The sequence below is a fragment of the Vanrija albida genome (genome assembly GCF_041260175.1).
Source record: "Vanrija albida strain AlHP1 chromosome Unknown contig_3, whole genome shotgun sequence".
Taxonomy (NCBI): domain Eukaryota; kingdom Fungi; phylum Basidiomycota; class Tremellomycetes; order Trichosporonales; family Trichosporonaceae; genus Vanrija; species Vanrija albida.
The window spans coordinates 1,343,161-1,365,113 of NW_027191422.1; the positions used below are offsets into that span (position 1 = coordinate 1,343,161).

The window sequence follows — 21,953 nt, forward strand, 5'->3', positions numbered from 1 at the left end:
CTCATTAAGCGTCGTCTACTGCTGTTCATCGATGCGGTCGCTAGCGTCGTCTACTGCTGGTCCTCGACCGGGTCGCCGGCGTGGCTCTCGTGAAACTCGTCGTCGTCCTGGTCCGACTCGTCGAGCGAGGACCGCTCCCCTCCGCCGTGCATTGGCACGTACTCGGGGTCGACCGATGGTGGGTCGAGGTGCAGCAGCAGGTTCAACACGAACCGGCACTCAAACGACGTGTTGTTGTACACAGTCGACAGCTCCTCGCTCGTCGTCCGCAAGATGTTGGGGGCCAGTACCAACGCCAGGTTGGACGGCGTCATCTTGGTCACGGCGACAACGGCCGGGTCCAGGAAGTGCTGCATGAAGCTGATGACGAACAGCAACACTCGCCGGTTGTGGTCGGGCAGCTTCTTCAAGAAGATGATCGTCTGGTCGACGTCCTTGGACGCTTCCAACGCCGCGTTGTACTGCTTGGTCGGCACGAGCGGCTCGTCCAGCTCACGCAGCCACATCTTGAACAGCGAGCCCGTCACATGTGGGTCGTCAATGCCGCCCAGCTGGTAGTGTCCACGATCGATGCGCGCCTTGAGATCGGCAATGGCGTCCTGGTCGCCGGGGACGCGGAAGATGCCCTCGGCCTCGGTACCGCCGAGCGCGAGAATGCCGTCTGCAAGGAATGGCAGGATGATGGGGATCCGAAGTTCGGGGTACGCGCCCTCCTGGCGCTGCATGATCGTCTCGAGCGTCTGACCGTACACGGATGGGTAGAAGGCGGCATCCTGTCAAGCGTCAGCACAGCTCCCTATCCACCACACTCACCGATGCGTGCTCAATCTCGGCCACTGTGAGCACACGACCCCGACCACCGTTCTTGAGCCACGAGTCCAGACGCGCCAGGCAGAACTTGGACATGATACCGATGCCATAGTCGGTCCGCTCGACATTGCGCACCAGGAAAGACTGGACAAACGGCTCAAAGCTCTTGGACGGCCCAAAGGCGTGGACGAAAACACAGAAAAGTTGAAAGCCGAGGACCGTGGCGTCCTGATCGGGATTGCGGGTAAGCTGTTTGATAAGCTGGCAATAAATCTCGTCCCGCATTTCCGTGCGCCCCACGCCGAGTTGGAGCATCCAGCGAATCTCCTCGAGAATGATCATCTTGGTTTCAGACGTGTCGGCTTCGGCGCCCTTTGATCGGGTAATTGAGGGGCTCGAAAGTGATCTTGCCGCCTCGACTGGCCGGTCGCGCTCGCCCATGACATGCTGAATGACCTTGAACGTGGTGATGGCGTCCTGAACCGACGACTTGCTTAAGACGAGCAATGGCGACGAGATGGGGTTGCGCTGCCACTCCATGATGCGCTCTAGCGGAAGGCGTTGTCTCAAGACGCCGGATCGCTTGGTCGCAAAGTAGCGGTCGGCAAACATGTCGGTGCTGAACGACGTGTGCGTGTCGTAGGCGGCCTGGGTGGGTGATGCGGGCTGGAATGTGAGGTTGACGCTGCCGTCGTCGATGGGGATGGGGGAGCGAGGTGGTGAAGGGGGGATGCTGCTCTCGGCGTGGCCGACAACTGGGCTAATGTCCATGATCCTTGGCCGCGCTTTGCGCGACTTGCGTCGGTCCCACCAGCCGCCTGCGCGCTCATCCTGGTTACGCAGCGGAGACGATCCCGAGGCGACTGGCGGTAGATGTGAAGGAGGCGGAGGTGGTTGCTGCAAAGTGGAGCCCTCGGCAGGCAACTCGCGGCTGGCGACCCGCTCCATGATGTGCTCGTGAGACCCGGCGGGCGACTCGTCGTCGGGGGCATTCACGGCCACGACTGGCGACTGAGCAAAGCGCACCGACGACGTATTGGACCCGCCCGGCGCGGTTGATGGAAGAAGGCTGCCGTTCAACTTGTCTGGTGATGTTCTGTTGCTTTGGTCATCCGCCGACGAGTTGCTAACGTTATGTGCCGGTAGAGCGTTCCTCTGCGGGGTTTATGAGTGTGTATTCGGGGTTATTGGGGTGCGTACCTGTATCAGCCCAAGGGGAATTACAAACGCGTCGCCGTCGGGTCGGTTCCACTGAGTTACGCTTGTAAGAGTGTCTGGATGAGGAGAGTGGATGTCAATGACAAGAACGCAACAATGACAGGCGAGCTCGGCATCGCGTGGACGGCGGGACGGGATGGATGGAAAAGTGGAGGAGGGTGCCCACCCGCGCCGCGCGCGCGCGTGTGCAGGCTGAACTCACTGTAGTAGTAGCTCTGGTTGTTGCGGGAAGGGTCTGCCAGCTCCCACCATTCTCCGTCGGGAGAGCGAGGCACCCTAACTTTATTAGCACGCGTCGCCTGCACATTTCAAGGCGCTCAAGCATGTAAACAAGACGTACACAAATGCGCCGACGGGGGGCTCCCAACTGCATTGGCCTGGGAGACAAAGTCAGCACAGCCAACGCCAAAGGCAGGCCAGAGGCTGGGAAGCTCCCCTCCTCGGTCGGTCAACGTACCTGATGCAGGACATGCGAAGAAGACGTGGTGTGTCTGCCGTTGTACGTTAGCGCAGGTACTACCGCGTGCGTAATGATAACCCAACCCCGTCGGAGGACAGAACGTACCAGAGGGTCTGCAATCGTGACCCAGAACTGCAGACTCCAGCTCATGGTCGCGTCGTCGCAGTGACTGAGCATTTCACGAACGTCGACGGGTGAAAGGGCTGCTGGAGGCTCTGCCGGCTCGTGCTCGTGCTCGTCCTGGGCGCCGCTGCTGCCGGCGCTGGTACCGTTAGGACCATTCTTGCCGACGTCGACGTGACTGCGTGCAGCGCCCTGCCCAGGGGAAGGCCTGTGCTCGATGGCCTCGCTGCTGCTGTTGGCGCTGCTGCCGCCGTTGCTGCCTGCGGGCGGCAGAGCGGCGAGCAAGGATGCAACGAGTGAGGGCTGCGTAGGCTGGTGCTGCTGCATGGCGGGTGGTTGCGGGGGAGCACGATGGCCGTCGAGGATGCGTGCTGCTGCTGCCGATGCCCGTCTGCCGCGTCGCCTGGGGGTGGTAGAGGTGGACAAGGATAGCGCGTGCGTTCCCCTGCGCTTTCCGAGTGGTGCTGGGGGACAAGGGTGGGTGGGTAAGAGTGAAAGAGTGGGAGTGGGTTGGGAAGTGTAAAGAGTGACGTCCTTTTCTCCTTTAGTGCGGTGGTGGTGGTGGTGAACTAGAAGAGGCGACTCTGCGCTCGTGCCGTCGTCGTCGTCGCCGTCGTAGTCGTCGTTATTGTAGTAGTGCTGCTTCCAGGCAGATGGGGTAATGACAAGACTAGTCGTTTGCGAGGTGGTGGTGGTTGTCGAATGGAGACGAGGTGCACGAAACAAGGGAAACGATGCGCCGGCGGCGGCGGCGGTGCCGGAGGCGCCGCAGGCGGCGGCGTTCGTAGTGGCTGTTGCCGAGGCAGGTGATGCACCTCGTGCTCGTGCTCGAGCTTGAGCTACTGCTGCTGATGCTGCTGCTTTGGGTGCTGCACCGCGCCGCGTTGCCGACAATGACGGGGGTGCCGGTATGGGCACGAGGCGATGAGGTAACACCGAGGGGGTCGCACCAGCACCAGCACGGCTTGTCGCCAAGTAGCCATGCACAATCTCGTCATGCGACCACTTTTCCTCGCCGTCGTCCTTGCCATCGTCCTTTGCTGACCCGCTGGCCGGATCGAGCAACTGCGCCATGGCGACAGGCGCGGGCAGGTAATGCGGCACCGGCACGCGCCTGCACGCGGGCAGGATGCCGCACCCCGCGGCGCTGAGCGGCGGGGTGCCCGGCTGGGGCGGGGCGGCATGGGCGGCGCTGACGAGCATGAGGGGTGTGGGTCTGGCGAGGGAGGGGCGGAATCCGATGGGGGGAAGGCAAGGCCGGAGCGGACGCCGAGACCAGACGAGTGGGGTGCGAGGACGAGGAGCAGGGCCGGATGCCCGCTAGCGACCTGCGTTGCCTGGTCTAACGCGGTGCACGGCGGCGACGGCGAGGAGGAGCAAGGGGACTGGAGCAAGCGACGAGCGAGACAAGGGGTGGGAGAATGACAAGAGAGAGCAAGCAGTGCTCATGTGTGAGTGAGTCGACGTCGAGCCCAGCAGGTAACGAGCAGCAGTCATCCCCGCGGCGGATCACGACCCGCGCGCGCCGGTGCTCTACTCGCAGTGCCTTGCCTTTCTTTCTTCCCGCCTGGCCATGATAAACAAACCAACTGGCTGGCTTGCCTGCAGCGAGCACGACCAACGACTGCCAGGTTTGATGTCGCAGAGTTCAGGACTCGATAGCCACCAAGTCTCCGAACACGCAGCGCTCAGAGCTGTCACGTACCCAGCGCAAAAGGGTCCACAGTCACGCAGACAGACCATGGCCCACCCAGCCCACTTCCCGCTCCTCGTCTTCGGCATGGATGCATGCATGCATTCATGCACCCAACCCACCGGGAGGTCTACAAGCGACGTCCCTCTCCCTCCTCCACCATCCCCCTCCCCCCAAGTCGCCGCGACATGCCGCTCGCTCCCGTGCCCACTCTCCGCCGAGACAAACAACCGGCCCCACCGGCCGGCACGCGTGCCTGCCCGCCCGAACCTTGGGACGACGCCTTATTCCGATTTGACTTTTTCGCCTCAATGCAGCGAGCGAGGCGCGCGTGTCTGATCGCCGAGCGCGAGCGACGAGCACGGGGAATGCTTGCACCGACGAGCTCGATGTTCTCCAGCTCGACAGGCGACGACAAGCACCGGCCCACACGCCGTGGCAAAGGGTCAAGCGCGTCGCGCGGCCCTGGCTCGTCGTCCACGGCCCTCTAACCTGCCTGGCTCTGCCGCGTGCCTAGAGTACGACGCGTGGTAGCAAACATAGTCAAGACTGCAGTTGGATCTGACGTGGCGACTGCGGAGGCCGACCGCGTAGCGTACGGTTGGGCCGAGCATGTGTCCATCCGACAATGCGTCGGGGTGGACATGAGGCCGCCAACCGGTGCGGCTGTAACCTAATGGAAATACAGTTCGCGCATTCCAGCCTGCTATCAAACTTAATACGAGGACCTGTGCGTCAAGCACGACACGGGCGCGGACACAGGCGACGACACGGGCGCGGACACGCGCATGGGCACCAGGCCTTGGCTTGATCCTCGACTCTGTCCGTCACGGCCTCACCCAGCGCCGGCCCGAGTCGCGAAGGGTGCGCTGGCCAACGGCCAACGGCTGCATGGCATATGGCCGGCTTGTGCGCCACGCGCCACGCGGACCGTGCATCAGCCGGGTGCCGCGCGCCAGTGCACGCATGCCAGATCGCGTGTCTCGAGTGGTCATCTCCACCAGGACAGCTGGGGATAGTATACACACTCATAACACGCCTTGCGCTCCCAAAAACATCTCAACACCGTTGGTGAAACGGTATCATGCGTCGTTGCCATCGACGCGGCAGGGGTTCGACTCCCTTACGGTGTAGAGCGGCTAGCTAAGCTAGCTAATCGTTTTGCTAATCGCGCATCCTTATTGGCTCCCGCCGACATTTCGCCACATTACCTTTGGCACCGGCCACTCCTCGTTCTTGTGTGTTAGCGGCATGCTGGATTCGCGTTCTTGAAAGGGGTGGGCCTCTCGACAGGGAGGGGGCTGCCTGAGGGCGGGATACGGAGACCGGACGCTGACGATGCGAAGAGGAGATGAGGCTGCGGCGAGGACGGCTGTGTGGCCGGGGCGTGCGGTCCGTCGACGACCGCGAGTAGTAGCGCATGGACGCGTCTGTACGACGGTGCGTGGGATGCTGGATTGTGCAGCGCTCCCTGCCTGGCCCCAGGCGGAGCTCTGAAAGCTTCAGGGAAACAAATCACGGAGGGACGACAAACTTGACACCTCGGCTGCAAGCTGCCAACTGCAGGGAAACAAAACCACGGTGGGCTAACAAACTCGACACGTCGTTGCCTGCTCGAGGGAAATTAAACCACAGTGGGATTGACAAACTCGACATCTCGGCGGCCAGGTGCCAGCTTCAGGGAAACAAACCGCGGTGGGTTGACAAACTCGACACCTCGGTTTGCCAGTCACACATCGGCTGCCAACTCCAGGGAAACAAACCACGGTGGGATGACGAACTTGACATATTATTTAATGGTTATTCCACCCCACACCGCCGACTATACAACCGTGCATGAAACATGCCATGCCATGCTCTAACAGCAGGCGCCCAGCGCCGGCCTCTATCCCCCACGTGCCCTACAAACCCTCGAGGCTCGACACGGGATGGTCGTCGGGGTCCTCTGCGGCAGTGTCAGCAGCTGCCCAGCGCCATCCCGGTACTCACTCTCACAAGCGGCGCACCCCCCCGGGCGCTCTGTTGCCACCTTGGCGAACACCTTGTCGACGTCGTCGTCGTCGATGCCGTCCCTCGACGGCAGATCACGCCGCAGGCCCGTGACCAAACTCGCGTGGCTCATGGCCTCGACCTCCTCGAACCACACCCCCGTCGAGTCGTCGTCGTCGCGCTGCTCCTTTGTGAGAATGTGCCCGCCGACATTCCTAAACACCCATCGCGTGTCGACCAGCGCCGCGTCGGCGTCGCCCCCAGACGGCAGCAGGTTCTTGATCGCAATCGCCATCTGCCACGGGCGAATGGTCCACTCCGGACCGGGTATGTGGACGGCGTCGGCCCGCGTCGGGAATCGAAACCGGCGGGGAAAGTATGGATGGGGTACGACGTGCGGGGCAAAGTCGTAGATGTTGGTCGTGTGGGGTATAGACGGCGGTACCTGGAAGACGAGATCGTGGTACGTCACCGACTCGAGCGGCCACTGCGCCGTGAGCAGGGCGATACGCTTGACGAGCTGGTACTGCCCAGACAGTGTGAGGTCGCGATGAGTCTCCCAGTCGGTCGACGGCACGAGGCGGAAGGCGAAGCAGAGGTGGGCGGGGCGCGAAGACGCCGCCAGCGCCTCGAGCAGCGGCGGGTTGCGGGGTCGACTGTAGTCGTACGGCGTCCATGTGCGCACTGCGTCAATGGCGTCTGGCAGCAGCGTGACGGTCCGAAGCCGCGGGAATAGGAGCGACCCCTCTGCGATATCTGTCGGGACTAGGCGGTGATCAGTCGCCAGTGCGGGGTCGAGCTGGTGATCGTCAGGTTCGCGTTGCGTCAATGCCGTCACGTCGTGTCGAACATTCTGGTCACCCGCAGCCTCGAGACGAGCGGCAGCGGCGCGGGCGAGCGCTGCGCAGACATGGTCCGGGGGCAACGAGCGGATCGTCAGGTGACGGACGTGGGCGAGGGCCGCGATGCGCCTGTCGTGTGCTCGGCTACCGCGTACCGGTGGGCGCGGTGGGTCTGGGTCGAGCGCCGTGCCATGTGTGTGGGTCACAGTTGCATCCGACGGCGGAGGTGGGCTGAGCCTCAGTTCCGACAGCGTGGCTGCTGTCGCCAGTGCATCGTTACCGTGCGACAGTGTTCCTGCGGCAGCAGTGCGCAGCGGTCGAGTCGGGCTCTCACGTGCTGTCGTGGGTGCCGAGGCGTGGGGTGGGAAGCAACGTGTCGACGTATCGGGTGAGGAGGATGAGGATGACGAGTGGGCAGAGGTCCCGATTCCGATGGGCCGAGTCAGGCCGGCTTCGAGGTCGAACAGTGCACTGACGCCATGGTGCGTCACGACGAGGTTGCGGTAGAGGAGGGGCGCGGCGACGCTGTACGCTGTAGTGGATGCATGTGCTAGGTTTGCGAGTGTGCGCTGTTGTCTGGAGTCGTGTAGGATGCCTGCGATGTATCGGATGATGTCTTCTGGGATCGGAGTGGGTGTGCGGGTCGGAGGAGTGGTTGTGGGGGTTGTGGGGGTGGAGGTGGGTGAGGATGTCGGATGTGATTGTGGTTGGGTAGCCGGTCGCCGTGGGGGAGGAGGGGGAGATTGAGATTGGGCAATAGGTTCCATGACAGAGGCGGCGACGCGAGCGCGGGGGAGGGGATGAGAGGGAGAGCAGAGTCGAGTGGGGGGAGTAGTGGGGTGGGTGGACAGAGTGAGAGAGTGCGATGGCTTGGCAAGTCGCCGGCAAGCCGCAAGCCGTCCCCCTGCCTGCCCGCCCGCCCGTCAAAATGGTCAGCTGACACTTTGTTGCCCACGCCGCGGACGGATTATGATTATAACAGATGCGACTATGATGATTACAGACGGGGGTCGTCGTTCGGGTCTCTGGCGGGCCTTGGGTCACTTATCCGGTACAGTGTCGCGGCCGCCCACTCGGGTGCATGCTATTAGATGCATACTTTGTATTCACCGCAGTGCAGTCTCGTCTCTGCTGCATCTCTGATTGTGAGCGATCGCTTAACCGCAAAGTCCTGCAGGAGTGAGTGGCCTTGCTTGCCCCAAAGCAATCCCCACTCAATCACCACCACTGCTGCGGCGCACCACCCAGCCCACCCACCACTCCCTCCCTCCCTCTCCACCCTTTTCCTGTTTGATCCTCCACACTATTATCTTATCCACTTGCACACTTCAGACACATTTCAACTCCATCACACGGCTCGACACACACTTGGCACCTACCGAGCACGCACACACCCCTCCCACAGCCTGCATATCCGAGACGTCACGAGGGCAGCCCCCGACCCACCTTCCCCCCCAGCGTCTCGCGACGAAATGGCTCCCTCGCCTCCCTCGCCCTACCAAACAGGGCGCCAGCTGCACCACGGTAGTAGCAGCAGCAACCAACAACAACAACAACACTCCCGCAGGTCACCATCAGCTTCCTCCACTGGCGATGGCAACGCCAACGCCACCGCAGGCCCCAGCAACACCACCAACGATGGCTCGGCCGTCAAGCGTACGCGCTCTCGCAATGGCTGCCTGGTTTGCCGTGCACGACGCATAAAGTGTGATTTGGGTGAGTCTTTCGCCGGTTCTCGCTTGTCTCGCCAATTCGGCTACACCACAACATAGACGTCGTTTATCCGTCGTTGCTCCGCCCTCCCTTCTTCGCCTTAAACGCCGGCGGCTACGCATGCATAGCACAACGAGCAAGCGCTAAAGAAATGTTGCTGACAGCTGCGCAGAACGGCCAGAGTGCAAGCGCTGCGTAAACTATGGCGCAGAGTGCGTGTACCCCATCAAGAAGGCCTTTGACGCCGCCGCCGTCGATGCCGCCCTCGGATCACGCCACAACCGTCCGTCGAACGCAGCAGCGACAGCAGCGGCCTACCATGACGCGACGCCCGGCGCGGGGCAGGCGCTCTCGCCGCCCCCAATAACACCGCACTCGTCGCTGCCCCCGCTGCCGCCCCTGCCCCCGGCACCGCCGCTCCCGGCCCTGCCGCCGGGTCGTGTCGGCCCGGCCCTCGACAGCGTGCCGCCTATCGAGATGGTCCACGCTCTGTTCAGGAAGACCAAGATGGGGAGCTTCTTCAACAACCCGGTCGACCCGCCCGAGTTTCTGCGGCTGGCTTTCCCGTTGCCAGAGGACTTGCGATGCGTGAGTGGTTGCGAGGGAGGCGTCGCTGACATTGTGCCAGTTCCACCACTGCCTGACATACTCGCTGTCGATCTTGGTGGTTGACGAGGAACACAACCCATGGGTCGAGCACATTGCGCCCATGTTTCTGTTTCCGACGGGCGACGCGCCGCTTTCGGTCAATGCGCTCAAGTACTCGATGTTGACACTCGGCGCCACGCACCTGTCGTACCTCGAAGCGACAAGCCGGGCGCCGAATGCCGAACGCACGCTCCAGCTATCGAGACAATACCGACACACTGCACTGGGCCTGCTGCGCCAAGCGCGCCGGGTCCCCGAGGAGTTGGCGCACGACGCATTCCTGGCGTCGTGCGTTATGATTCTCGACAATGACATTCTGGCGGCGTGTGTGTCGTGGCGTGAGCCACTTCGCTACGCCAAAGAGGCGATCAACCACCGTGGTGGCGCCGGCAATGTCCTGTTTGGCCCCGACTGGCGTAACGCGATCTCCCGTGGCGGATCGAGCGCGACGCCCCCGGCCCCTGTGCGGCGGTACCTCATCGAGCACGCGGTCATGCACGACATTCTGTGTTGTCTGTCGATCGGATCGCCGCCCACCGTTTTAGACAGCGACTCGTCGTGGTGGGAGGCGCTCGGCAACACTGGTTCCACCGACAGAGAGTGGGAGAGCGTCGAGTCGTTGTTCGGCTTTGACCGCCTTCTGGTTCGCCTCACTTGCAACACGCTTGAGCTGTTCTCCAACTGCCGCGAGTTTGAGGCCCACCATGGCCCTCTGCTCAACCCGCCGACGGCCATCTCGCTCGACAGCCCTTCGACGGTCGCGCGTGCGGACATGAGCCGACGCGTAGCCGATGCCCAGCTCGAGCTTGCGCAGTGGCGCGCCGAGGCTTCTGCGCGGTACATGACGCCGAGGACGATGATCGGGAGCATGACGCTGTGGCACATGCTGCAGATCATGATGCTGCGCGACGTGCAGAAACGGCCGCGCGACGACACCGAGGTGCAGTCGTCTGCCGCGGCCATCCTCGAGCTCTGTATCGAGGTCGGCGACAAGGTCGAGTTTCTCAACTGGGCGTTGCTGTACGCGTCGAGCGTGCTCCTCGACGCCGACAAACGCAACACTGCACGGTCAATCCTCAAGACGTTTGCGTACCAGTGCTGCCACGAGCTCGAGGTCATCCGGCTGGTCATGGAGGAAATGTGGCGGCGAGCGGATGACGGGTACGACGACGAGGCGTGCGGCACGCGCGAGATAGCGCTGGAGTTTGGCAGGGCCGTGTTGATAGGATAGGTGGATAGGGACATGCGATAGCCGAGTAGCGCGCGGTTGGCGGCGGGTGACGGTTGAAGGCCGCGATAGGGGGCTGGGGGCGTGCCGACGGCTGGGGGTGCGGGGTGAGGCCGCGGGCAGTGTGCTGCTCGCACCGGCATCGTTTCGAGTGCGTCGATACGGTGGCGACACGACACGAGGCTGACGGATGGCGGCACGGCGAGCGGGGGCGCCGGCGCAACCAGATTATCCCCGGCGCGGAGCGACTAGACCCCGCGGCTACCGTCTCACTGATAGCGCGGCATGCACAACTGGACCGAGTCAGGCTGGTGCCAGGAGCAAGCGACGCTGGCGTGTGGTCGCGATAAGCACGGCGGGCGGTGCTGGTGCTGGGGCGTGCCTATGGTTGCCCCACGGGCGGACGGTTTAGCCAGCCCACGACCCGGGGATACCGACGCGGAGCCACTATCTAGATGGAGCGACTCTGCGCCGCGATACTGCTATCGGGGGGGAGCCTGCCGAGTGCCAGCATGCATGCGCCCGCGCTGCCCATCTATCGCCAGGCGGTGGAACGCCGCTGGAAGAACTCTGGCTGCACGTGTGGGTCGTGGCCCCACAAGCCCCCACACTGGCGAGGAACGAGGCGAGGCTGGCTGGCTTCCCGCGCGGTGTAGGTGTAGCCGACAGCCTATACGACCTACGCAGGCATGCCGCCGCAGGAGAAACGGGGTTGAGCCGACGCACCGCGCCGCAGCGTAGCGCACACCACGACCCACCTATCACGAGGACACAGGTCGCGGCTGGCACGGCTAGGCGGGGCATGGCGAGATGGCAAGCTCGCTTACCGCCGCCACTTGTCGCCTGTCCTCGCCTACACCCGCCTCGAGCTGCCATTTGACACGATACCCGATAGTCGCCACAATGTTCTGTTGTCATTGTGCTGCGGCTCTTGTGGGGCGGTATGGACAGCGAGCTGGTATATAGGCCCCACCGGTGCGGCCTTTCTGTGCTTTTCCTCACCACCTACTGCCAGCCCAGTAGCCCACCATGTCGACCATCTCGCAGCTCGTGTCCTCGGCGGCAAAGCTGTCCGTCTCGCCCCAGGGCTACCACCCGCTCGACCCCATCAACGCGGGCGAGATCGCCGCGGCCGTGTACGCCATCAAGTCGTACATTGCCCAGCAGGAGAAGACCAACGACTACCGCCTGTGGTTTAAGAGCATCCAGCTCGTCGACCCGCCCAAGAAGATCCTCGCGCCCTACCTCGACGCATGGCACGAGGCCCGCGCCCGCGGCCAGACGGTCGACAAGCTCCCCCGCCGCGCCGAGGCCCTGCTCGGCGTCAAGCGCAAGGACGGCACCTGCACGTGGTATGGTGAGTAGTTGCCGGGTTGGAGCCACAGTCGCTGACGCCGCGCCAGAGTTTATCGTCCGCGTCGACGGCAAGGCCGTTGTGGAGAAGGCCGAGCCCACCCCGGCCGACCTGCACGTCCCCGCCGACGTCGCCGAGATGCTCGCGTGCGAGGAGGCGCTCATGAAGAACGAGGAGTTCCTCGCCGCCTGCAAGAAGATTGGTGTCCCCGCCCACGCAAAGATCATCCCCGACGGCTGGATCTACGGCGCCGACTCGACCAAGCGCACCGAGCGCTACACGCCGTTCATGGTCTACCTCTCGTTCAACGAGAACGAGGACTCGTGCCACTACTCTGCGCCGCTGCCCATTGTCCCCGTCCTCAACTCGGACACTTTCGAGCTCGTCCGCCTCGACTACACGCCCATCCTCGGCACGGGCGAGAAGACGATCCTCGACCTCGACGGCCCCTTCCCGTGGCACCTGTACATCCAGAACGAGTACGACTACTCGATCCTCACGTCGATGGGCGAAAACTTCCGCAAGGACCTCAAGCCCCTGCGCGTCATCCAGCCCGAGGGCGCCTCGTTCTCGCTCGAGGGCCGCGTCCTCCGCTGGCAAAAGTGGGAGATCCACGTCGGCTTCAACGCCCGCGAGGGTATCGTCCTCTCCGACATTCGCTACGACGGCCGCAAGACCTTTTACCGTCTGTCCGTGTCCGACATGACGGTGCCTTACGGCGACCCCCGCGCGCCCTACCACCGCAAGCAGGCGTTCGACCTCGGTGACCTCGGCGCTGGTATCTGCGCCAACGAGCTCGCCCTCGGCTGCGACTGCCTCGGCGACATTCTCTACCTCGACTGGGACCACCTCGGCGTCCAGGGCCAGAACACGACCGCCAAGTCGGTCGTCTGCATCCACGAGCAGGACGAGGGCATCGGATGGAAGCACACCAACTACCGCACCAACAACCCCTCGGTCACCCGCAACCGTGTTCTCGTCGTCCAGTCGATCCTCACCGTCGCAAACTACGAGTACATCTTTGCGTGGAAGTTTGACCAGGCCGCTGGTGTCCACCTCGAGACCCGTGCCACCGGTATCCTCTCGACCGCCGCCATCCTCCCCGGCGAGACGTCGCCGTACGGCAACATTGTCTCGCCCGGTGTGCTCGCCACCAACCACCAGCACATCTTCTGCGTGCGTATCGACCCCTCGATCGACGGCCACAACAACACGGTCGTCCAGGAGGACTCGGTCCCCATGCCCTTCGACAAGCACAACCCGCCCGAGGACAACCGCTGGGGTGTCGGCTACGTCGTCGAGAAGACGCCCTTCAAGGTCTCTGGCTTTGCCGACGCCGCCCCCATGAAGAACCGCGTCTTCAAGATCACCAACCCCAACGTCATCAACCCCATCTCGGGCAAGCCCGTCTCGTACAAGCTCGTCCCCGCCCCCTCGCAGCTCATGATCGCCCACCCCGACTCGATCCAGTACGCCCGCGCAGAGTTTGGCGAGCACCACCTCTACGTCACCAAGCACGTCGACGGCGAGTTCTACGGCGGCGGCAAGTTCACCAACATGTCCAACGGAAACGCAAAGGGCATGCGCACCTTTGTCGGCCGCAACGACAACGTCGAGAACGACGACGTCGTCGTCTGGCACTCGTTCGGCCTCACCCACAACCCTCGCGTCGAGGACTTCCCCGTTATGCCCTGCGAAGTCCACACCATCTCGCTGAAACCCAATGATTTCTTCGCTCGTTCGCCGGCGATTGACGTCCCCCCGTCGACCCAGGCCTTCAACCAGTCCCACCTGGTCACTGGCAAGGGCAAGGAGGTCGCCGACTGCTGCTCGGGCAAGGCCAACTTGTAGGACGGCGTATCAGGTAAAAGACAGATGTCAGAAGGGTCTTGTGTTCTCTAGGGTAGAGTGGGTAGCAGGTTTGTAAGAATGCAGCGAGTGCAGTGAATGAGATGGTCGGTGGAAGGGCGTTCGTGGCACGTGGCGCCGCCACACCGCTGATCACCCTTGGCCGTAGCGACCGTCCCGCAGCCGTCCATCCATGGCAAAGTCATCGCAAGGCGGCGCAGACGCTCGACTCGTGGATGGTAGCTACAGGACCGACCGCCGCGTCCGTCGGCATAATGCCCGCCGCGTCCGCCGCGTCCCTCACCGGCACCCTGTGGCGTCGCCACCCCCAGTGCAGCCAATCCCCGACCGCTCGCCCCCGACCCTCGCGCTCAAATCTTCCACCCCCCGAACGCCAATGACACGGGCGGAGAGCTGCGCGGGCGGACTCCCTCACTCCTCGCACCTCGCCCTCGCCCTCGCCCCCGCCGGCCCTGCTCTTCAGCCTGCGTGGGCTGCAACGAACACGCGCCTGGTTATATCAGTCGGTAGATAGTTTGACTCTTACTACTAAGACATCAAAATGTCATGGGTTCGAGCCCCATACTAGGCTTCCTACCTTTTGCTGTGGGGTCCGATTGGGCGAGGAGGTGGCGTGGTCAGGGGGGGGGGCGACGCCGACTTGCGCTGAGCTGACGATCGTCGTGTGCATCGCTGCGGCTTCTGAGACGCTCATGCATGATGCAGCAGCGCTTTCCCTCACGGTACATGGTTATACAGTGGGCGGGGGGGGGTAGGCAACAATGGCCAACGTCGGGGAGGTGTCGGAAGTGGCATTGCTGTAGCACTGGCAGACTATAAGTATCCTCTTCTATTAGGGGTTTGCCCTCGTCTTATTACCCACTCGGCATGATGCATCAAGGCATGATGCGTCACCGTAACCCAGCCACCACCGCTGACATGACTACCAGTCCGACGCGGCGGCGATCGTGACCCCTGCCTACGGAGGGCCCGACGTCGATCAGCCCCCCCTCGACGCCACGCTCAACGTCCCATCCAACGAGCCAGTGACGCACCTCCATCCCCTCGAACAGCCAGGTCCCTCGGAGTTCGCCTTCAATCGTCCGGTCACCCTCCCTGCGAAGCCCGGCATCGCTGGAATCCGCTTCATGCGCAGCCGAGCTCCCGTCGGCTATGCAGACAAAGCAAGAGGCGGCAGCATTAATGGCAAACAAGTGGCACCGTGAGAACATCGTCACCTGGCTCTCGATTTCGCCAGTCTTGCTTCAGAGCCGAGGGTAATACTATGGAACTTGAGCAGGTGTCCGAAGACGTAAGCGGTAGTTTGCATAGACAGTTCTGACAATAGATCCCTGTCGACGACATGAACAGGGGAGAGGGCACGAGCGCGGTGGCCATCGGGGGCAATGTGCGGGGAGAACTTAGTCGGTGGGCGCACCCGCAGCGGAGTGGTATGAGGCAAGTCGATCGACAAGAACCGTGACAGACTCGTAAGTCCCCATTCCGTTGAGGAACGGTATGTTCGCTGCCTTGCAGAGGGTAAGAAGCTCAGTCTTGTTCTTGGTGGCGTAAAAGCCGCGGTCCCCTGGAGTCGGTGAGCGGTGAGTGGAAGTGGCGAGGGCGGCCTCGTGGCGCGACGACATGGGCTTCGACGTGTGTCGCTTGACCTTGCTTAGGTCGAGCACGCCCTGGGCGGCGTGGAGCCTCATGATGTTGTTGACCAGCATGTCCTTGGTCTTGGGCGCCCACTTGCCGTTGGCCTGCTTGAAGTTTGCAGCAATGTGGTGCTGGCGTCCTAGCTTCAGGAGGTCGTCCTTGCGGAGGGCGCACAGCTTCGACTTGAGTTCCTGCTTCTCTGGGCTGCCGTTGTCGTCCAGGTCCTCGTCGAGGTCCTCCTCATGCGAGTTGCGATGGCGCGTGCTCGAGCGCGTCTTCTTGGCTGGCGGGGGACAAGCCTCGCCCTCGTTCTCGTGGAGACCGTCGTCGTCGTCCGTGCCGGGAGCCTTCGCCTTAAGCCGCGGCTTCTCGCGTAGGAGGTACTCGAGGTTGCCGTCGGTTAGGCGGCCATGGGTAACTGGTTGGTTTGACTGGGCTCGGTGTCCGCCACAGCGCTGTCGACACGTCCGACTGAAAGCCAGCGCTATCAACACGTCCCACTGAAAGCAACACAGTTTACGTGCTGTCGCACCCCAAAGATCCACCGAGTTCCTGTTGTTAGCAGTGTTTCCGAGCTCGACTCGTCACCGTACATGCTTAAATGTTTATGTTCTCGTATCCCACTCTGCCATGCACAGAGCCCACTCCTCTTCAAACTGGCAACAAGCGCACTCAAACTCGTCGCCCTGCCCTGGCTGTCATGCGCGGCAGGGCGGGAGCCCAGCAAACTCGTTCGTGTGCGTCGGCTCGTCGGATGCGCGGTCGCTGTCCTCGCCAGAGCTGTCCCGTGTCGACTGGCTTGAGTTCGAGGTCATCGCCCTCTTCTTTCGCGGCTTCTCGACCACGAGTGCCTTCATGTCGTCATCGATGAGGCCATGGCCAGCTGGTGAGGCTGGCTTGCCAGGCTTGGTAAGGCCAGCGAGCGGCATCCCGTGCGTGACGATAAAGTGATCGGCAAGCTTGGCTGGCTTCATGCGCGGCGACTCGGAGCACGTGCCGAAGGGGCAATGTGCGTCCTTCTTGGATCCCTTGGCCATAGAGATCAGGTGCTGGTTGATGTGGAAGAGTTGGCCTTGACGCTGGTTGAACGTCGCGCCGCGTTCTGGCCTCGGGAGATCGACGTTGATGGGACAGTAGAAATTGCTGGCTCCACCGTTGGCCTTGCCTGCCTGACCCACGAGGGATCGTGGCATGGCCGTGACAGCGTTCTTGACGTGCTCGGCGCGGTGCCCGTCGATCTCCTCGTACCCCACAAGCCAGACGCCACAAGTGCTGCACTCTGAGACCGACGACGGGAGCCCGTGGCTTGCCCAAGACTTACCCAAGACCATAAATCCGTGGGCAACTTCAAGATGACGGTTGAACCCATGACGGTTGGGGAAGTGCTGGCCGCATTGCGTTCACTCGTCGATCGCCATGCCGCATTTGGATGCCTTGACAGTGCTGGCTTTCAGTCGGACGTGTCGACAGCGCCGTGGCGGGCAACGAGTCGCGACGAGTCGGTCGATAAGCGCGGCCCTGGGCTCATACGTCCCCTTCGCCGTTCGGAACGGCACGCGTCTGGCCTTGCAGAGAGTGAGGAGCTCGGACTTGCCCATCTCGGCGTGGTAAGCCTGGTTTTCTGGCGACAGAGGCCGGTGAGTCGCAGAGGGCACCGTCGTGCGGCTCGACCCCGCCGCCGCGGTGGTCGCCCGGCTCGGCCCCGCCGCCGTGGTGGTCGCTTGGCGCGGCCCTGGTCGTCATGTGCGGCCCAGCAAACTCGGTCATCTGCGTCGGCTCGCCGGATACTCGGTCGCTCTCGTCGTCAGAGCTGTCTTCGGTCGGCTGGCGTGGGCTCGATGTCGCACCATGCCACTGGCCAGCTGCCACAAGCGCTGCCACTAGCCGGTACGACACTGCCTATCCCGCCCCCTCCTCTACATTCGGTATAACTAGCATCACCATCCTCAGTTAAATCTCTATCGAATGTATCGTCTTGAACTCTCTACGTCTCTAGCCACGGAGGCACACCGTTTGAGTCACCACGGGCCGATCTCACGCACAGTACCATCCGCGCCGTCACAGGCCACGACAGCCACCCAGTGGATCCGCAGCGGCTCGTGTCTCTCGACCGCTGTTCCCGCGTCGGTCCTCTTCGGCGCTGTGCAAGCGTGGAACTGAGTCGCTTCTGCGCCTAGCCTCACCCTTAGGCAAAGCAGAGCAGCACCACAGCTCGTCTCCCATGACCTCCACGTCTTCCTTTCTTCCTTCTCTTCCTTTTCTTCCTTTTCTTCCTTTTCTCCCTTTTCTCCCTTGTCTCCCCTTTCTCCCTTCCTTCCTTTCTCGCCCCCTTCGTCTTCCTTTTTAACTCCATTTTTCAGCCTTTCTTTCATCACCCTTCTCCATGCAGAGGCACTACACCGAGAGTACGGGCAACATCGCAATTTCCAACATTGCCTTGCCCGACTATTCGTTCGAGATGCGCGAGATAGCGCCGTGGGTGGCCAGGTCCGGCCTCTCCCGGCGCATTGCTGAGGGCCTCGCCGTACAAGCCGTCTTGCGTGCTTGCCATGGCGAGACGGAGAACTACCAGCGTGACCGTGCAGTGCCGCCGGCACAGCTCGAGCAAGTCCTCAAGAAGGATCCGGTCTTTCAGTCAATGCTACGCGAGTTTGTTGCCCAGGGGGGCGACCTTGGAAACCCAAAGGGCCACGGCGCCATCACGGCGTATCGGACGCGGGTGAGTAATCCGGCACAAGGAGTTGAAGCCAAGCTGACGCCATGTCTAGGTCAAGAACGACATGTGGAAGGAGCGCAAAAAGGCGCGGGCTGGAGGGTGGGGGGAGATGCCATCGGGCACCGTGGCACAATTCAACAGCGCTGCGGCGACTCTCGAAGTCCTCATGGGAGCCAAGCGGGTGTTGCTCGTGCAATGCCGACGGCGAGCCGTCCTTCGGGGCCGATGTCAAGCGCTTCATGGTTCCGATGAACCCTAGCGACCCGACGTTCGCCGCGCCATTTGCGAACGAGGAGGACACCGAGGGCATAGGCGCCGAGATTGACAGCCATGTCAAGCTCACAGCGGACACGCGCGCGTCGTCGATCTCAACGCCGAATGCGCAGGCTCCTCAGCAGTCGCTGCTGGAGATGCCGCTTGGCAACGAGGACGACGCACGTTGGGAAGAGCTCGCTCTTCAGCAGCGAGAGGACCCTTCGAGCGAGCCAGACGCTGTCTGGTGAAACGGTGACGACGGAAGTGACGTCTCCCCGCCGGACGACCTCGCACGAGCCCGCATCGCCTGCATGGAGGCGACTTTCGGACTCCTCAAAGCTGAGAGATCCGCAAGGCTTTCTTTCATCGACAGGCAGGGGCACTGCCCATAGTGCCCACTTGGTGAAGTGGGCACGTACCACTCGCATCGGTTCGCCCCGGGCGATCTGGGCTCAACAACGGTTAGCAAGAACCGTAGGCCGCTGGGCACATGCCCCTCAGCTACATGGAGCACCACCATCCGGCTGAATGGGCGGCGGCAGGGCAAGGCCGCCTCGTCCAGTCTCGGTGCGGGTGGCCCCCGGCCCACCTGAGCGAGCGGGACGTGGCCGAGCTCGGCGACTTCCTGGCCGATGGGATCGAGCTTCCAGTCCACGCCCGTCACCGTCACCCATGACGAGCTTGTCGCCGCGTACGAGCGACTCGACGCTTACGAGTGGTCAAGGTAGTGTTGCCTCCTCGAGGGCCTCGACGGCGGTACACGATATTGACAGCAGACGACGCTGTTTCATCGCTGGCCGACGCCGGCGAGCATTTCAAGATTGTGTTTCATTGATAACTACAACATGGTGCACAATTAGGCATCTGTGTCGGTTCTGTTCTGCATTTGCAATTCGAAGTTGCTCAGTCGCTGGAAGGTAGTACTGTAGCCAGCCTGGCCTCGGAATTAGACAGAGGCGCCGTCTAGGCAAGCTTACTGCCCTGACCTTGCCTAGGCCGAGCGCCGCCCATTCTGCCGGATGGTGAAGCGAGAGGTGCTCCGCCTTCTTGAGGGGAATCACGCCGATCGGCGTGCGACTGCGGCGAACAAACCCCGTCGTCAAGTCGCCCGGGGTGAACGAGTGCGACATGAAGGTGCCCACTTGATGAAGTGGACACCATGGGCACAGCCCGTGCGTGTCGAAAAATCTCAAGACGGCGTCCCTAAGCTGGCGGGCCTGCGGCAGACCAAACGTGGTCTGCATGTAGGCCATGCGGGCCTGGGCAACGAGATCCGGCGACTCGGCCACGCTCGCCTCGTCGCCAAGAGGTAGGTCCATTGGCGAAGAGGCGGATTGACTGGTGGCGGGCGCCGTGACGGAACCGCCGGGGATACCCGCCGTGTTCTTGACGTGCTGGTCGATGTGCTTGGCCATTTCCTCGCCATCGTCCTCCTGTGCGAACGGCGCCGCAAATGCCGGGTCGCCTGGGTTGATAGGGACGCCGAGCCTCGCGACGTCCGTGGAGAAAGAAGGGCGACGGTGCCGGGTGGTCATTCATCCACTCGTCAGCTGGCGCCTGTTTGCGGTCGTCCCATAGCTTCTTCTTGACCTTGAGACACATCAGCTCTGGTGCACCTTTGAATGAAACTCACTTTGATGCGGTAGGCGGTGATGTGAGTGTGGCCCGATGGGGCGGACAGATCACCCCCATCGGCGACACACTGGTCAAAGAGGGCCTGGAAGGTATCGTGCATGTAGCTTGTGGTTTCGCCACGGCTGGCGCGCAGGACGGCCTGGAAGCGACCTCCATTGGCTCGGCGCGGCGGGCAAGGCGCCGCCGACGGATATGAGGAAGAGGGGAAAGGTGTGAGCCAACACCGATGGGTAGGGAGCAGACCCACTCACCGACTCACCATGATGACCACTGTCCCCCGCCCCCCGGGTGAGGGCGGCTGAGTAGGGCAGTGTCGCATAGGAGTCGCGCGAGCACGAGAGAGCGCTAGGAAGCGGGGGTGGGGATGGGCGGTAGTGGGGCAGTCGGCAGTGGGGCAGTCGGTAGTGGGGCAGTCGGTAGTGGGGCAGTCGGTAGTGGGTAGTCGGTACCGGGATGCACTTATGTAGGCCACTTGGGCCTCAAAGAGGCGGGGCAGAGGAAGGCCCAGCTGCCCTCCATCCACCTTCCCCGACCCCAGCGCTCCCACTCAGCTCGGCGTCCCAGACAGCAAGACACGGCCCAAACGTCCACTAGCACGACGCTGAGGGTGGGGCAGCGCGCGGGCCAGAGGCTAGAACGCTAGGTGGGGGCAAACGGCGAGTGTGGCACCACCTTCCTCGGGGGAAGTGACTCCTCGGAGCCCGATACACCCGCCCACGCATCGCTAGGTCCCAACTAACCGCCCTAAGCCGCTTACATACAGTCCCTCTACCGATCTGGGGTGCTTAGGATGCATAGGAAGTGGAATACGCGCGAACGTGGCACTTCGGTCCCACCTTCCTCGGCTCTTTGGCGGGCCATAGCGCGCCAACCACGCCACCTAGGGCGCTCGGAACCATTTCAAACTGTAGCCAAGGGCTTGCGCTACCGTTCTATACCAAGAGTGTATGCAAATGTGTCGCATACATCTGCAAAAAATATTTCCGCCGAAGCGGACCTCTCTGTCTCGAGTTTGTCATCCTTATGCAGGGGCAATGCTAATCTTCTCTGTATCGTTCCAAATTTTATCTGATGGCACACCGGTTGTTTAGGCCGGTGGCCGACAGCTAGGGATCCCATTTAGTTTTAATCTTGCAAGTAGGCGTAATTCGGCGCTTCGGAGTTTGATATGTGGCGGCGGAGGTAGACCCAGGGTGGGGTGACGCCTGGCGATAGGTTTTCGCCGGGATCAAATCTGGTTCCGTCCCTATTTAGAATGGGACGTGACTGACTTCCCTTGTATTCGCCATCGTAACGGTCAGGCCTCCGGTTCCTAATGCTTGTGAGGCTCCTTTCTACTTCGATCCTGCTGTTAGAGTCGCACCAACCGTCTCTCTGAAGGTTGTATACTCGTGATTCTTGTCTGCCACCACTGTATGCGCTGCGCAGACACTAGCAACTGTCACCGCACCCGAGACGTCGCTGCACTCTTGACGGTAACAGGCGTCCTCTGCATCCATGTGCTGATTGTACTGCATCGTGATACTGTTCTAAGACTACAACCCGACACGCTCACCGTCGAGATCGCAGTCGCTGACCTGGGCATAGCGCCACCGAAGGTCGAGAGACTACATCCCAGCTTGCGCTCATGCAGGCGCGCTCGGTAGCTTGCAACTACTTGTGTCTCTCGTCGGCAGCTCGCGCCCAGTCACTCTCTCTCTCTCTCCCCCTCGCACTCCACTCACATGCAACAACCACCGCCACTATAATTCTATCAATGCAATAT

At 62.4% G+C, this 21,953-nt stretch overlaps 8 protein-coding genes and 2 non-coding genes across 10 annotated transcripts; 5 read left to right on the forward strand and 5 right to left on the reverse strand.

The window, feature by feature from the left end:
• Positions 1 to 50: 50 nt before the first annotated feature.
• Q8F55_003818 (uncharacterized protein) lies at positions 51 to 2,938 on the reverse strand (the record flags this gene model as incomplete). The annotated part of the gene is made up of 7 exons (XM_069352347.1): positions 51 to 773; positions 814 to 1,965; positions 2,011 to 2,084; positions 2,231 to 2,304; positions 2,369 to 2,405; positions 2,486 to 2,519; positions 2,594 to 2,938. 7 exons carry the CDS (start codon positions 2,936 to 2,938, stop codon positions 51 to 53), a joined length of 2,439 nt encoding a protein of 812 aa, XP_069209765.1.
• A 2,428-nt stretch (positions 2,939 to 5,366) lies between these two features.
• On the forward strand, positions 5,367 to 5,437 carry Q8F55_003819. Its single transcript has one exon. It is a non-coding gene; the product is annotated as a tRNA-Gly (tRNA).
• Positions 5,438 to 6,205: 768 nt separating this feature from the next.
• Positions 6,206 to 7,616, reverse strand: Q8F55_003820 (uncharacterized protein; the record flags this gene model as incomplete). Its single annotated transcript, XM_069352348.1, has 3 exons — positions 6,206 to 6,249; positions 6,294 to 7,264; positions 7,612 to 7,616. The coding sequence occupies 3 exons, from the start codon at positions 7,614 to 7,616 to the stop codon at positions 6,206 to 6,208; spliced, it is 1,020 nt and encodes a 339-aa protein (XP_069209766.1).
• Positions 7,617 to 8,607: 991 nt separating this feature from the next.
• On the forward strand, positions 8,608 to 10,727 carry Q8F55_003821 (uncharacterized protein; the record flags this gene model as incomplete). The annotated part of the gene is made up of 3 exons (XM_069352349.1): positions 8,608 to 8,851; positions 9,021 to 9,436; positions 9,477 to 10,727. The coding sequence occupies 3 exons, from the start codon at positions 8,608 to 8,610 to the stop codon at positions 10,725 to 10,727; spliced, it is 1,911 nt and encodes a 636-aa protein (XP_069209767.1).
• Positions 10,728 to 11,753: 1,026 nt separating this feature from the next.
• Positions 11,754 to 13,929, forward strand: Q8F55_003822 (uncharacterized protein; the record flags this gene model as incomplete). Its single annotated transcript, XM_069352350.1, has 2 exons — positions 11,754 to 12,081; positions 12,128 to 13,929. The coding sequence occupies 2 exons, from the start codon at positions 11,754 to 11,756 to the stop codon at positions 13,927 to 13,929; spliced, it is 2,130 nt and encodes a 709-aa protein (XP_069209768.1).
• Positions 13,930 to 14,435: 506 nt separating this feature from the next.
• Q8F55_003823 lies at positions 14,436 to 14,518 on the forward strand. The gene has a single exon. It is a non-coding gene; the product is annotated as a tRNA-Lys (tRNA).
• Positions 14,519 to 15,347: 829 nt separating this feature from the next.
• Positions 15,348 to 16,177, reverse strand: Q8F55_003824 (uncharacterized protein; the record flags this gene model as incomplete). Its single annotated transcript, XM_069352351.1, has 2 exons — positions 15,348 to 16,013; positions 16,115 to 16,177. The coding sequence occupies 2 exons, from the start codon at positions 16,175 to 16,177 to the stop codon at positions 15,348 to 15,350; spliced, it is 729 nt and encodes a 242-aa protein (XP_069209769.1).
• Positions 16,178 to 16,280: 103 nt separating this feature from the next.
• On the reverse strand, positions 16,281 to 16,913 carry Q8F55_003825 (uncharacterized protein; the record flags this gene model as incomplete). Its single annotated transcript, XM_069352352.1, has 1 exon — positions 16,281 to 16,913. One exon carries the CDS (start codon positions 16,911 to 16,913, stop codon positions 16,281 to 16,283), a length of 633 nt encoding a protein of 210 aa, XP_069209770.1.
• A 1,052-nt stretch (positions 16,914 to 17,965) lies between these two features.
• Positions 17,966 to 18,801, forward strand: Q8F55_003826 (uncharacterized protein; the record flags this gene model as incomplete). The annotated part of the gene is made up of 3 exons (XM_069352353.1): positions 17,966 to 18,301; positions 18,351 to 18,397; positions 18,477 to 18,801. The coding sequence occupies 3 exons, from the start codon at positions 17,966 to 17,968 to the stop codon at positions 18,799 to 18,801; spliced, it is 708 nt and encodes a 235-aa protein (XP_069209771.1).
• Positions 18,802 to 19,409: 608 nt separating this feature from the next.
• Q8F55_003827 (uncharacterized protein) lies at positions 19,410 to 20,088 on the reverse strand (the record flags this gene model as incomplete). The annotated part of the gene is made up of 2 exons (XM_069352354.1): positions 19,410 to 19,487; positions 19,531 to 20,088. The coding sequence occupies 2 exons, from the start codon at positions 20,086 to 20,088 to the stop codon at positions 19,410 to 19,412; spliced, it is 636 nt and encodes a 211-aa protein (XP_069209772.1).
• Positions 20,089 to 21,953: the final 1,865 nt, after the last annotated feature.